At 41.8% G+C, this 15,540-nt stretch overlaps 1 protein-coding gene across 1 annotated transcript in view; it reads right to left on the minus strand.

Annotated features, from left to right (window-relative positions):
• The window catches only part of afap1l2 (actin filament associated protein 1-like 2), a 139,305-nt gene that overhangs the window by 53,705 nt on the left and 70,060 nt on the right, over positions 1-15,540 (minus strand). Inside the window, 2 exon segments of the mRNA XM_029629768.2 lie at positions 1,449-1,663; positions 6,786-6,891. Coding sequence (XP_029485628.2) covers positions 1,449-1,663; positions 6,786-6,891 — 321 coding nt within the window.

Raw genomic sequence — 15,540 nt, forward strand, 5'->3', positions numbered from 1 at the left:
TAGGCTGTCATTGAAAATAAGAATTTGTTCTTAACTGACTTGCCTAGTAAAATAAATAAAAATATCCTTATGTACATATTCTTTATCCCCTTACACTGTGTATAAGACAGTAGCTTTGGAATTGTTAGTTAGATTACTTGTTGGTTATCACTGCATTGTCGGAACTAGAAGCATAAGCATTTCGCTACACTCGCATTAACATCTGCTAACCATGTGTATGTGACAAATAAAATTGGATTTGATTTGATTTGCCCTGCCGGAAGCTGAGCCCTTCAAGGTCCTCCGGAGGGTCAACGAGGTAGCATATCGATTACAACACTCCATTAACTACCAGATCTCACCTTCGTTTCATGTTTCCCTCCTTTAGTCACTTAGGGAAAAAACTGACTAAATGACCATATTAACATTTACATTTGAGTAATTTAGTAGATGCTCTTATAGTAGTAGTCCTAGGACCATGCCCCAGGACTACCTGACATGATGACTCCTTGCTGTCCCCAGTCCACCTGGTCGTGCTGCTGCTCCAGTTTCAACTGTTCTGCCTTATTATTATTCGACCATGCTGGTCATTTATGAACATTTGAACATCTTGGCCATGTTCTGTTATAATCTCCACCCGGCACAGCCAGAAGAGGACTGGCCACCCACATAGCCTGGTTCCTCTCTAGGTTTCTTCCTAGGTTTTGGCCTTTCTAGGGAGTTTTTCCTAGCCACCGTGCTTCTACACCTGCATTGCTTGCTGTTTGGGGTTTTAGGCTGGGTTTCTGTACAGCACTTTGAGATATCAGCTGATGTACGAAGGGCTATATAAATACATTTTGATTTGATCCAACACCTATACTTTCAAGGAAGTTGCCTATGGCCTATGGCCCATGCCTATGGTCCATTAGGACACCAAATTTGAATTATTGTTAATGATCCTCATGATCCTTAACAACAGCTAAATGGATGTTAAATAACCAGTATGTCCTGTCATTTCCTACACAGGAAATCACATATTCTCAGAAATGAAGTTTCTGAACCCTGCACCTAAAATGACATTACATAAACAAATAGCTACCTCATGTCACTGTAGATAGTCTGTCAGGCACCATATTCTTACTAAAGAGAGGAGAGCACTTTCCATTTCAAAATTGGTTATGTATTTGTGTATATGTAAAAGTGGAGCTATTTTCACTATAGCGCCTACAAGTAGTATGTGAACGTTGTCCACCACACCCGATAAGGCACCTCACTTGACAAGAGTGTAATGTGGATGGTTTATGAGCATGGCTGTGTGGTTAGTGGCTATAGCTCTATGTCACCCTTGTTCTCCTTTTTTTCTCCTCTCACAGTATTTGTGTGTGTGTGTGTGTGTGTGTGTGTGTGTGTGTGTGTGTGTGTGTGTGTGTGTGTGTGTGTGTGTGTGCGGTAGGGACAATCTAAACCGTCTAAGTCCTACAACCCACCAGGAAGCGATGTTCTCGAATGACACACAGCTGCTTGGCCCACTGGCCCAGCCACTTCTTCCTCCAGAGGAAGGCGCAGATGCGCACGTCCTTCATCAGCTCGATGGACGCCTCGGTGGACGGCCACTGGTGCTGCGCTGACAATGACGACTTCCCCTTGGTCACTTCCTCCTCATCGTAGGACTCATAGGAGCTGCTCACTGCCTCGCCGTCATCTGGGAGACACAGGGAAGGGGGGTCAGAGGTGAGGTTAGGACAAGGAGGAAATGGAAGACGATGAGGAGGATGAATTAATGAAATTCCAATTGGAAATGCGTGTGTGATGACTTTTCGTGATCCTGTTAAGTAGGCAATTAGTTCGCACAAGGAGGTGAGGACTACACACTCATCACAGAAAGGTATGAAAACATGCACAGTTGACCCCTCGCCCCCCTTGCCCACAAGCATGCACACACACACTGATAGGCAGGTACCCCATGTGATCACAGCATAGACCACATTGTCTGAGCTCTTTACTTGTGTAGATGCTCCCGAGGAGACCAAAACAACCCACATCTACAGGGAGAGGGATAAAGGAGAGAAAGAGGAAGGGAGAAGAAGACAAGAGTGCGGAAAATAAGACAGGGTTACACTATCCCAATGCTATTCAGTATAAAGGAAACTATGAAAAGACAAGAGCAACTCATATATAAGTACTTAAAAATTGGAATGAAATGTATTTATTTTCTTGTATTATATATTTTATAGACCTGAAATGCTTGGATGCATACCCTATCAGAATTAAAGCTAGTAAACAGAAGCTAAGCTCAGTGAGACATTTTCTTTTCATGGCCACATTAATATGCATAGTCAATTAATAACCTTTAACCTACCTGTATGAAAAGATGAGTGAGAATAACCGCACACAAACCAGCATGTGTATATGCACTCATGTCGAACAGTGTTTCCAAAGCGTAGCATTTACCAATAGTATAAATTCTCATGTGGAAACATGGCTTGCTAATTCTGATGTGTGGGTGAGCAGATGATTTAATATGGAACCTCCAGTGCATTTCCTGCGACGTGAGAAGTGGCTACTGTTAAGTTGTTAAGTTGTGGTCAAACCAAACACACAGCCTTCTAAAGAACAAAGGAGACTTGACCTGAATGACAGGGTTAACTTTCAAAGCTGGGTTACACTTTTGTAGCTTTTCAAAATGTAACCTTCATTTAACCAGCGCATCTCGTTGAGATAAATAATCTGTCTGTCAAGAGAGACTAAAAAGTAATCACCACAGTATAGTTACGGTAACACAGTAAAAAAAAAAAAAAAAACACATCATTCAAAGCATAAAGTAATCTTCCGCTCACTGCCAGTGTGGGTGCAGGCTTTTGTTTGAATTAAACATTCTAACTGTCCACTTAAATGACCCGCAAATATACTCTGTCCTACTTTCAACACACTAAAACTCCTTTCAGTGAAGCTGGCCAACCAGCATGGTCTAGCTGGTTATGTTGGTACACCAGTATGGTCTGGCTGGTCAAGCTGATCTGACCATTATGGTCTAGCTGGTTTATCGGGGCGGCAGGGTAGCCTAGTGGTTAGAGCGTTGGACTAGTAACCGCCGAGCTGACTAGGTACAAATCTGTTGTTCTGCCCCTGAACAGGCAGTTAACCCACTGTTCCTAGGCCGTCATTGAAAATAAGAATTTGTTCTTTAACTGACTTGCCTGGTTAAATAAAGGTTAAAAAAAATACAAATAAAATACTGGCAGTTCAGCATTTGTTGTGTTTTCGCTGGTGACCAGCATTCATGTGATTTCGCTGGTGACCAGCCATTGCTATGTTTGACACTGGTGGCCAGCATTAGCTAAAGCAAAACCAGCATCAAGTCACATGCTGGCTTGCAATGTGATGTTTAATTCCTATAGGAATCGAGGATGAATGGATTTCCACAATCTGCATTCAGAATGACTGCCAGGGTTGTAATGAATGAATGAGACTACCTAAACTAACTTCTTCTTCTCTGGTATTATGGCAGTCCACAAACAAATGTAAAAGGTGCATGCCTCCACCTACTGTATAGGTGGCGGCAATCGGGAAATCGGGAAAAAAACGAACATCATATACAAAACAAAAACAAAATAAAAACATCAGTCACAGTCCAAATCACATCTCTACACAGGTGCAAGGGCCTATGAGGATGGAACACTCATCGACAGGATTCCTTGTAATGCCTCTGCTGTAAAAATTCAGCCACACTCACAACAATGCCTATTTCCTCTGATTTCCTCTTTGTTTGCTTTGTGCAGTTTAGAACCAATGCAATAAAAGATACAAAGTCCACCTTTTTAACATGCAACATGTGAGGTTCCTGTTGGCGAGTAAGATTTACTGGTTCCTCTAATCCAACTACCATGCTTTCTTCAGTGTTACACCCTTATTTTACTCTTCTCAACGCCTCTGGATAGGAGACATGCTGGACAGCCCTTACTCTTGCCACCTCGGTCTCCTTCTCCCTAACCGTGCTCTTAATGAATTTGGGCACACGCTCGCCATCACAATTGCAGCATTTCACCTCAATTGACATACAATACTTCTCCCATCTACATTTATTTATTTATTTCACCTTTATTTAACCAGGTAGGCCAGTTGAGAACAAGTTCTCGTTTACAACTGCGACTTGGCCAAGATAAAGCAAAGCAGTGCGACAAAAACAACAACACAGAGTTACACATAAATAAACGTACATTCAATAACAATAGAAGAAAATCTATGTACAGTGTGTACAAATGTAGAAGAGCAGGGAGGTAAGACAATAAATAGGCCAAGTAGAGATAATGGGGTGCAAAAGAGCCAGAAGATAAATAACAATATGGGGATGAGGTAGTTGGGTGTGCTATTTACAGATTGGCTGTGTGCAGGTACAGTGATCGGTAAGCTGCTCTGTCAGCTGATGCTTAAAGTTTGATAGAGAGATATAAATCTCCAACTTCAGTGATTTTTGCAATTCGTTCCAGCCATTGGCAGCAGAGAACTGGAAGGAAAGGCAAAGACTTATAGATGACCTGGAGCCAGTGGGTTTGGCGATGAACATGTAGCGAGGGCCAGCCAACGAGAGCATACAGGTGGCAGTGGTGGGTAGTATATGGGGCTTTGGTGACAAAACGGATGGCACATCCAGTTTGCTGAGTAGAGTGTTGGAGACTATTTTGTAAATGACATCGCCGAAGTCAAGGATCGGTAGGATAGTCAGTTTTACGAGGGTATGTTTGGCAGCGTGAGTGAAGGAGGCTTTGTTGCGAAATAGGAAGCCGATTCTAGATTTAAATATTTTGCATTCACTTTTTCCTGAACCTAAATATTCTGCACCACCCGCAAATTCTGAAACATTGTCTACTCTGGAAAACATTTAAACTACAGTAGGCCTACAAAACAGTGGTAGCCTACACACTTCAATGCAAAAATATCAACAGTCTGTTCACCTGTTAAATTCTACTGTAATGTTATAAACCGCAATCACTGTCAAAAGCATGAAATTGCTTGAAATGATCACAGCCTATCTAGCCTAAAAGGCCCAATTAAATGAGAGATGTGCATGGTAATTTGGTGTATGGCTACTTCGGGAATATGAACTCATCATTGCCAGAAAAGGTGAGGAATTTATTCTGCAATGGTTATGATATTCAGAGCCTTCAGAAAGTATTCACACCCCTTTACTTTTTTCACATTTTCTTGTGTTACAGCCTGAATTTAAAATGGATTAAATAAGTATTTATTTTTCCCATCTACACATAATACCCCATAATGACAAAGTGAATCAGGTTTTTAGACATTTTTGCAAATGTATTGAAAATGAAATAAACATAAACATCTATTTTACAGAATTATTCACACCCATGAATCAATACGTTAGAATCACAAGTCATTGCCTCCTGAGGGGCACAGTGGTCTAAGGCACTGCATCGCAGTGCTAACTGTGCCACTAAAGATCCTGGTTTGAGTCCAGGCTCTGCCGGCCGCGACCGGGAGACCCATGGGGCGGCGCACAATTGGCCCAGTGTCGTCCTGGTTAGGGGAGGGTTTGGCTGGCAGGGATGTTCTTGTCCCATCGCACTCTAGCAACTCCTGTGGAGGGCTGGGGGTAGAAGGTGTTTAGGTCCTGTGTGGCTCAGTTGGTAGAGTATGGTGCTTGCAATGCCAGGGTTGTGGGTTCAATTCCCATGGGGGACCAGTATGGGGGGGGGGGATATGAAAATGTATGCACTCACTACTGTAAGTTGCTCTGGATAAGAGTGTCTGCTAAATGACCCCCCCCCCAAAAAAAAATAGAGTACAATAAAGATTGCATCATCTGCGGATCTGTTGGGGTGGTATGCAAATTGCAATGTGTCTAGGATGTTGATGTTGGCCATGACCAGCCTTTCAAGGCATTTCATGGCTATAGATGTGGGGGCGATAGGCAGGTTACCTTGGCCTTCTTGGGCACGGGACTATGGTGGTCTGCTTAAAACAAGTTTGTATTATAGACTGGGTAAGGGAAAAGTTGAAAATGTCAGTAAAGACTCTGGTCAGGTCAGCGCATGCTTTGAATATGCGTCTTGTCCGGAGGCGAATATTTGCATGTTATCTTAACTTACATCGGCTACAGAGAGTAAGATCAAACAGTCGTTTGGAACAGCTGGTGCTCTCATACATGGTTCAGTGTCACTTGTCTCAAAGCTTGTCTGGTAAGCTTGAGTGGCTGGGCAGCTCACTGCTGGTTTTCCCTTTGTAATCTGTGAAAGTTTTCAAAGCCTGCCACATTCCTCTAGCGTCAGAGCCGGCGTAGTAGGATTTGATCTTAGTCCTGTATTAACGCTTTGCCTGTTTGATGGCTCGTCGGAGGTCGTAGCGGGATTTCTCATAAGGGTCCAGATTAGTGTTCCACTCCTTGAATAGCGGCAGATCTAGCCTTTAGCTCAGTGCGGATGTTGCCTGTAATCCATGGGTTCTGGTTGGGGTATGTACGTACAGTATGTGCCGGCCACTGTGGGGACGACGACGTCAATGCACTTATTAATGAAGCCGTGTCTTATGTGGTAAACTCCTCTATGTTATCGGATGAATCCCGGAATATATTCCAATCTGTGCTAGCGAAACAGTCCGGACAACTTCCATATTGAGCACGTCACTGGAACGTCCTGTTTGAGTTTTTGCTTGTAGGCAGGAAGATATAGTTATGGTCTGATTTGCCAAAGGGAGGGTGAGGGAAGGCCTTGTGTGTGGAGTAAAGGTGATCTAGAGTTTTGTCTCTCTAGTTTGGTAAAAAGTAATTTAAATTACCCAGTAAAATCAGGGACAGGGAAGAAACTCACCGTTCATGGCTGAGTCATAGGGCTGGGCCTCCTCGTAATATCCCTCCTGAAACTCCAAGCAGGCCGGGGCCGAGGGCTGGGGGAAGGGCTCTTTCCCTACAATAACCTGCGAGAGAAGGAAAGGAGGAGGCAGAGAGACAGAAGGGTAGGAGGAGAGAGAGAGTGAGAGGTTTTTTCTATTTTCTCTTGTACTCTATCTCAGTGTTTCCCAAATTGGGTCCTTGGGTGCGCATTTTGTTTTTTTTGCGCCAGCACTAGACAGCTGATTCAAATCATCAAAGATTGATGATGAGTTGGTTATTTGAGTCAGCTGTGTGGGGTGGGGGGGGGTGGTGGGGGGGGACCCTGTTTCTCCAGAAACCCTGCTCTCTTACACAATTACACACACACACACACACACACACACACACACACACACACACACACACACATCCATGAAACATCTTTAAAATCTAGGGGTTCCCCTGATTGGTGATTGGTCAAAGCACCTGTCTCTCGACTTGGCTCTCCTTTCTGAGTAAAAGGGAGGAATTCCAAACCTCCTCTGACCTTAGCCTCTGCCTGGACTAGGATGGGAATTCCACATGTCTTTGCCTTGGGGAGGTAACACAGCACACAGCACAGGCTGTGCTACCTAGCTTTCCCAAATCAATCAAGCATTTCACCTCTACCCCCTCGGGTCCAGTCATCTACTATTCACACTGTTACAACATCTCCTCAGGCAAGCGGTCTGCTGAGTTTCTCCACAACGTCTACTGCTTGAAACATTTACTGCCTGGGAAGACTTCTCACTACACCAGGAAGGATATAAATGAAGAATTAAGCATTTCTACTACTTCTCAAGAAGACATTCCAATCTTCGGTCAAACCACATTGTTTGAAAGATCCCAAACAGTCATTCTGATTCCCATTTAAAATAGCCTTTTGAGTGACTAAAATATCACACATACTATTTTTGGGGGATAGAAATGCCACAAATTTGAGAAACATGTATTTTTCTCTCATGGCTAACAACCGGGAAGTTTGAAAAGACAGGTAGACAGGTTGAGTGGGTGGAGTGCTTATATTCATGCGCTCTCCTTAACTGACAGCTCTTTGAAACGCCTATTTCTAGAAACTTGAATGTAGTGAGCACTGTTGCAGTAAAATAATCTCAAACTAATGTTGCTGTTTTTTGCTTTGCTGTAATAAAGGCTTTACACCTTTTTAGGTTTGTTAGAACAGCCTCCCTGGTATTATTTATAATGTATGTAGTGTTTACACTGTTCCAAATTGTCTGAAAAATGATATTTGTAATAATAATAACATTATATTTTCCTGATGTACTACTTATTGTTATTATTACCATTATTATTATTATAATAAGTAATGTTCTTATCATTAGTAGGCTTAGTATAGCAGCCTTCTATAACCACCATCGAGCTCTAGGCCTAGAAGCACATCCTGTTTAGTCTTAATACCGTAACTTACTCAGGCCTATATTTCAATACTTTTATAGGCGACTGTATCAATCAATCATTCATTTGTTCATGGTCGTCACACAGCTTACGAGTCATTCATGATTGAAATTAAATCAAGCATTTTAGTTTTAAAATAAAATAAAGCGAGCCTTGAATAATTACCTTAAACAAAATAAAAATGAATGTAACAAAAGGCTTGACAAAAAAAGTTACAATAGACTCTCTGGTATGCTTGTACTTATTTAGTGTTGTTTACATTGTTCCAAACGGTCAGGAAAATTATATTGCAAACTATACAGCACCTGTTTGGCACACATAATATGCACGCAGCCCTTGCTCCTTACCTTTTTTTAGTCACATTTATTCCACACATCTGTCTTTCCTTTTACCTCCTGAGCAACCTATAAATATTCCTGTTTTTAGTTTATTTGTCACGTCCTCTACATCCATGTTACTGTCACATGTGTTACGGTGGTCAGAGTTTGTTATAAACAAAATATTAAATGTGATGACAATATGCTATAGGCACGACCTGCCCGCTCATTAGGTAGGATTAAATGGACACTTTTTACATCATGCAGTTTCCTCTGATCAAATAGTCTAACCTAAATGGCGCTCAATCAAAAAAAAAATTAGCTGTCATGTTAACAAACAACATATCCTAAAACCAGGACAGGAGCCACTAAGGCTCCTGAGTGGCCCAGCGGGAAAAGGCACTGCATCTCAGTGTAAGAGGTGTCACTACAGTCCCTGGTTCAAATCCAGGCTGTATCACATCCAGCCTTGATTGGGAGTCCCATAGGGAGGTGCACAATTGGCCCAGTGTCATCCGGGTTTGGCCGGGTAGGCCATCATTGTAAATAAGAATTTGTTCTTAACTGACTTGCCCAGTTAAATCTTCTTCTTTTTTTAAATTGACAACTGTTGTCCAGGAATTTCACCCCATTTGTCATGATTAGTGGTTTCAAGTTTGTATCTGTAAATTTTTCTGAAAAGCTGATCATAGAGAAAAATAAAATACTTTGCATTTCCCGCTGTGTAAACACATTACAAATACGGGTAAAATGCCCGTGATAAATCCTGCTGATAATCAATGCTGGGATTGTAGGTTAATTAAGGGCTCATAAGTAAGCATTTCACGGTAAGGTCTACACCTGTTGTATTCGGAGCATGTGACAAATAAAATATAATTTGATAAAGTTGGGTAACTGATATTCAGAGCTTAAATAGCCAAATTGATTAGACACAGGAATCAGGACTAATAAAGGCAATGCAACGGCCTGTTTTACAAACAGTAGGCTTACCGCATAGATGGGCATTCATAAAATGCTATTTCAGGCAACACTGTAGGCTACACCTCAGTAAGCAGGGACCGACACCAACGCCTTTTGGATGTCTTTTCTTAGTGCCGTTCCGGACTTGATTTCCACATCCACAGACATTAGTTTTTAGTCCGGTCCGGACTAAATCTGAACCAATCATAGACTTCAATGTTTGGTCCAGATTTGGAGGGGTCCAGACCGGCTTGGATTTCAACGTCCACAGACATTCATTTTTGGTCCGGTCCGGATTAAATCTGAACCAGTCATAGACGTTTGATTGGTCTGGAACATCCTTGATTTGGTCCAAACATAGACATCTATAGATGACTTATTTACAACTTTCATACAGAACCAAAAATAAGCCTGATTTCAACATCTGGCTATAGGTCAGGCCCTATTGTGCCCTAGTTGGACAGGATTAGTTTTACTGGAGGATATATGGTAACGTTATTATGTGCCAGTTGGGCCAGTAACCGAAAGGTTGCTAGATCAAATCCCCGAGCTGACAAGGTAAAATATGTAATGCTGCCCCTGAACAAGGCAGTTAAACCTCTAGTGACTTCCCATCCAGCATGAGGGAGCGTAATTTTTTATTTGTTTATTTATCCGTTATTTTACCAGGTAAGTTGACTGAGAACACGTTCTCATTTGCAGCAACGACCTGGGGAATAGTTACAGGGGAGAGGAGGGGGATGAATGAGCCAATTGTAAACTGGGGATTATTAGGTGACCGTGATGGTTTGAGGGTCAGATTGGGAATTACTCCAATCGGTCCTACTGAAAAAAACGATTTGTCACCTGACACTAATTAGCATAACGCAACAGACATAAATATTCCTAGAAAATATTCCTATTCATGAAAATCACAAATGAAATATATTGAGACACAGCTTAGCCTTCTGTTAATCACCCTGTCGTCTCAGAGTTTCAAAATATGCTTTACAGCCAAAGCTAGACAAGCATTTGTGTAAGTTTATCGATAGCCTAGCATAGCATTTTGTCCAGCTAGCAGCAGGTAACTTGGTCATGGAAATCAGAAAAGCAATCTAATTAAATTGTTTACCTTTGATGAGCTTCGGATGTTTTCACTCACGAGACTCCCAGTTAGATAGCAAATGTTCCTTTTTTCCCAAAATATTATTTTTGTAGGCGAAATAGGTCCGTTTGTTCTTCACGTTTGGCTGAGAAATCGCCGGGAAATTGCAGTCACGAAAACGGCGAAAAATATTCCAAATTAGATCCATAATATCGACAGAAACATGGCAATCCTCAAGGTGTTTTTCAAATATCTATTCGATAATATATCCATCGGGACAATTCATTTTCAGTAGGACCGATTGGAGTAATGGCTACCTCTGTATTTTACGCGAGACTCTCTCTGGGAGCATCAGGGGACCACTTGCGCAATGTAGCCGCTTACGGGTATTCTTCAACATAAATGCGTAAAACTACGTCACAATGCTGTAGACACCTTCGGGAATACGGAGAAAGAGTAATCTGGTTGATAGCCCATTCACTGCTCAATAGAGACTCATTGGAACGCAGCGCTTTCAAAACAGGAGGCACTTCCGGATTGGATTTTTCTCAGGCTTTCACCTGCAACATCAGTTCTGTTATACTCACAGACAATATTTTTTACAGTTTTGGAAACTTTACAGTGTTTTCTATCCTAAGCTGTCGATTATATGCATATTCTAGCATCTTGTCCTGACAAAATATCCCGTTTAAAACTGGGTTTTTTTTCAAAAATGAAAATACTGCCCCCGAGTCACAACAGGTTCCTAGGAAATCCTTGTAAATAAGAATTTGTTCTTAACTGACTTGCTATGGCTTTAGAAGCTTCTGATAGGCTAATTGACATCATTTGAGTCCATTGGAGGTGTACCTGTGGATGTATTTCAAGGCCGACCTTCAAATTCAGTGCCTCTTTGCTTGACATCATGGGAAAATCAAAATAAATCAGCCAAGACCTCCACAAGTCTGGTTCATCCTTGGGAGCAATTTCCAAATGAATGAAGGTACCACGTTCATCTGTACAAACAAAAGTACGCAAGTATAAACACCATGGGACCATGCAGCCGTCATACCGCTCAGGAAGGAGACGTGTTCTGTCTCCTAGAGATTAAGCTACTTTGGTGCAAAAAGTGCAAATCAATCCCAGAACAACAGCAAAGGACCTCGTGAAGATGCTGGAAAAAACAGGTACAAGAGTATCTATATCCACAGTAAAACGAGTCCTATATCAACATAACCTGAAATGCCGCTCAGCAAGGAAGAAGTCACTGCTCCAAAACCGGCATGAAAAAGCCAGACTACGGTTTGCAACTGCACATGGGGACAAAGATAATACTTTTTGGAGAAATGTTATCGGGTCTGATGAAACAAAAAAATAACTGTTGGCCATAATGACCATCGTTATGTTTGGAGGAAAAAGGGGGAGGCTTGCAAGCCAAAGAACACTATCCCAACAGTGAAGCACGTGGGTGGCAGCATCATGTTGTGGGGGTACTTTGCTGCAGAAGGGACCGGTGCACTTCACAAAATAGATAGCATCATGAGTAAAGAAAATTACGTGGATATATTGAAGAAACATCTCAAGACATCAGTCAGGAAGTTAAAATTTGGTCGCAAATGGGTCTTTCAAATGGAAAATGGGTCATCCAAAGGAATGGGCCAAAATGTACTTTTGATCCAAGTTAAACAATTTAAAGGCAACACTACCAAATAGCAATTGAGTGTGTGTGTAAACTTCTGACCCACTGGGAATGTGATGAAAGAAATCATTCTCTCTACGATTATTCTGACATTTCACAATCTTAAAACAAAGTGGTGATCCTAACTGACCTAAGACAGGGAATTGTTACTCGGATTAAATGTCAGGAATTGTGAAAAACTGAGATTGAATGTATTTGGCTAAGGTGTATGTAAACATCCGACTTCAACTGTAAATGCATAGCACCTTGCAAAAGTATTCACCAGCTTGGCGTTGTTCCTATTTTGTTGCATTACAACCTGTAATTTAAATGTATTTTTATTTGAATTTCATGTAATGGACATACACAAAATAGTCAAAATTGGTGAAGTGAAATTAATAAAACAACGTGTTTCAGAAAATTCTAAAACTCACGGACCGGGCCAAAACTCACGGACCAGGCAAGGAGGACATTAATCAGAGAGGCAACCAAGAGACCAGATAATCCTGAAGCAGCGGAGATTGGAGTATCTGTCCATAGAACTATTTTAAGACGTACACTCCACAGAGCCGGGCTTCACCGAAGCGTGGGCAGAAAAAAGCCATTGCTTAAAGAAGAAAATAAGCAAACACTTTTGGTGTTCGCCAAAAGGCATCTGGGAGACTCCTGGCCTTTATGGAAGAGTGGCAAGAAGAAAGCCATTTCTTAAAGATATCCATAAAAAGTGTTGTTTAAAGTTTGCCACAAGCCACCTGGGAGACACACCAAACATGTGGAAGAAGGTGCTCTGGTCAGATGAAACCAAAATTGAACTTTTTGGCAACAATGCAAACGTTATGTTTGGCGTAAAAGCAACACAGCTCATCACCCTGAACACACCATCCCCACTGTCAAACGTGGTGGTGGCAGCATCATGGTTTGGGCCTGCTTTTCTTCAGCAGGGACAGGGAAGATGGTTAAAATTGATGGGAAGATGGATGGAGCCAAATACAGGACCATTCTGGAAGAAAACCTGATGGAGTCTGCAAAAGACCTGAGACTGGGACGGAGATTTGTCTTCCAACAAGACAATGATCCAAAACATAAAGCAAAATCTACAATGGAATGGTTCAAAAATAAACATATCCAGGTGTTAGAATGGCCAAGTCAAAGTCCAGACCTGAATCCAATCGAGAATCTGTGGAAAGAACTGAAAACTGCTGTTCACAAATGCTCTCCATCCAACCTCACTGAGCTCGAGCTGTTTTGCAAGGAGGAATGGGAAAAAATGTCAGTCTCTCGATGTGCAAAACTGATAGAGACATACCCCAAGCGACTTACAGCTGTAATCGCAGCAAAAGGTGGCGCTACAAAGTATTAACTTAAGGGGGCTGAATAATCTTTTTGTATCCAAATCCGGCTTTAAACTTCTTCACAACAGTATCTCGGACCTGCCTGGTGTGTTCCTTGTTCTTCATGATGCTCTCTGCGCTTTTAACGGACCTCTGAGACTATCACAGTGCAGGTGCATTTATACGGAGACTTGATTACACACAGGTGGATTGTATTTATCATCATTAGTCATTTAGGTCAACATTGGATCATTCAGAGATCCTCACTGAACTTCTGGAGAGAGTTTGCTGCACTGAAAGTAAAGGGGCTGAATAATTTTGCACGCCCAATTTTTCAGTTTTTGATTTGTTAAAAAAGTTTGAAATATCCAATAAATGTCGTTCCACTTCATGATTGTGTGCCACTTGTTGTTGATTCTTCACAAAAAAATACAGTTTTATATCTTTATGTTTGAAGCCTGAAATGTGGCAAAAGGTCGCAAAGTTCAAGGGGGCCGAATACTTTCGCAAGGCACTGTGTATATATATATATAGTAGTGTAGACATCAAAACTATGACATAACACATATGGAATCATGTAGTAACTAAAAAAGTGCTAAACAAATCAAAATATATTTTATATTTGAGATTCTTCAATGTAGCCACCCTTTGCCTTGATGACAGCTTTGCACACTCTTGGCATTCTCTCAACCAGCTTCATGGGGAATACTTTTCCAACAGTCTTGAAAGAGTTCCCGCATATGTTGAGCACTTGTTGGCTGCTTTTCCCTTCACTCTGCGGTCCAAGTCATCCCAAACCATCTCAACTGGGTTGAGGTTGGGTGATTGTGGAGGCCAGGTCATCTGATGCAGCACTCCATCACTCGCCTTCTTGGTCAAATCGTCCTTACACAGCCTGGAGGTGTGTTTTGCATTATTGTCCTGTTGAAAAATGAATGATAGTCCCACTAAGTGCCAAACCAGATGGGATGGCATCTCACTGCAGAATGCTGTGGTAGACATGCTGGTTAAGTGTGCCTTGAATTCTAAATACATCACTGACAGTATCACCAGCAAAGCACCCCCACACCATCACACCTCCTCCTCCATGCTTCACGGTGGGAACCACACATGTGGAGATCTACTCTGCGTCTCACAAAGACAGGGCGGTTGGAACCAAAAATCTCTAATTTGGACTCAGCAGACAAAAGGTCAGATTTCTATTGCTCTAATGTCCATTGCTCGTGTTTCTTGGCCCAAGCATGTCTCTTCTTATTATTGGTGTCCTTTAGTAGTGGTTTCTTTGCAGCAATTCAACCATGAAGGCTTGATTCACGCAGTGAATTGAGATGTCTGTTACTTGAACTCTGAAGCATTTCTTTGGGCTGCAATCTGAGGTGCAGTAAATTTATGAACTGATCTTCTGCAGCAGAGATAACTCTGGGTCTTCCTTTCCTGTGGCGGTCCTCATGAGAGCCAGTTTCATCATCCATCATATGCTTGATGGTTTTTGCGACTGCACTTGAAGAAACGTTCGAAGTTTGTGAAATTTTCCAGATTGACTGACCTTAATTTCTCAAAGTAATGGACTGTCATTCCTCTTTGCTTATTTGAGCTGTTCTTGCCATAATATTGACTCGTTTTTTTTAACCAAATAGTCGAAAAGAGAGCACACGGAAGGCTGTTGTATGAAATACCTGTCTCCGGATTACATCTTGAAACAAATGCAACCATGGCATCCGTGACACAGAGGGGGAATGTCCATCCATGTATACGGACGGGCTACATTTTGACAGAAAGTTGTTTTCATTTCAAGTTCAATTGTAATGTTAGCTATAGTAAACTCACGTACATAGCCTTGGTCCGTACAATTGCCCTTATTTTAGTGCCCCCAAAACGTAATACTTCCAGATCAACTGTAATGTCAATACCATTGTAAAACACAATTTCTCCCCTTTCCAACAGAATCA

The sequence above is a fragment of the Oncorhynchus nerka genome, linkage group LG23 (assembly GCF_034236695.1).
Source record: "Oncorhynchus nerka isolate Pitt River linkage group LG23, Oner_Uvic_2.0, whole genome shotgun sequence".
NCBI classification, from domain to species: domain Eukaryota; kingdom Metazoa; phylum Chordata; class Actinopteri; order Salmoniformes; family Salmonidae; genus Oncorhynchus; species Oncorhynchus nerka.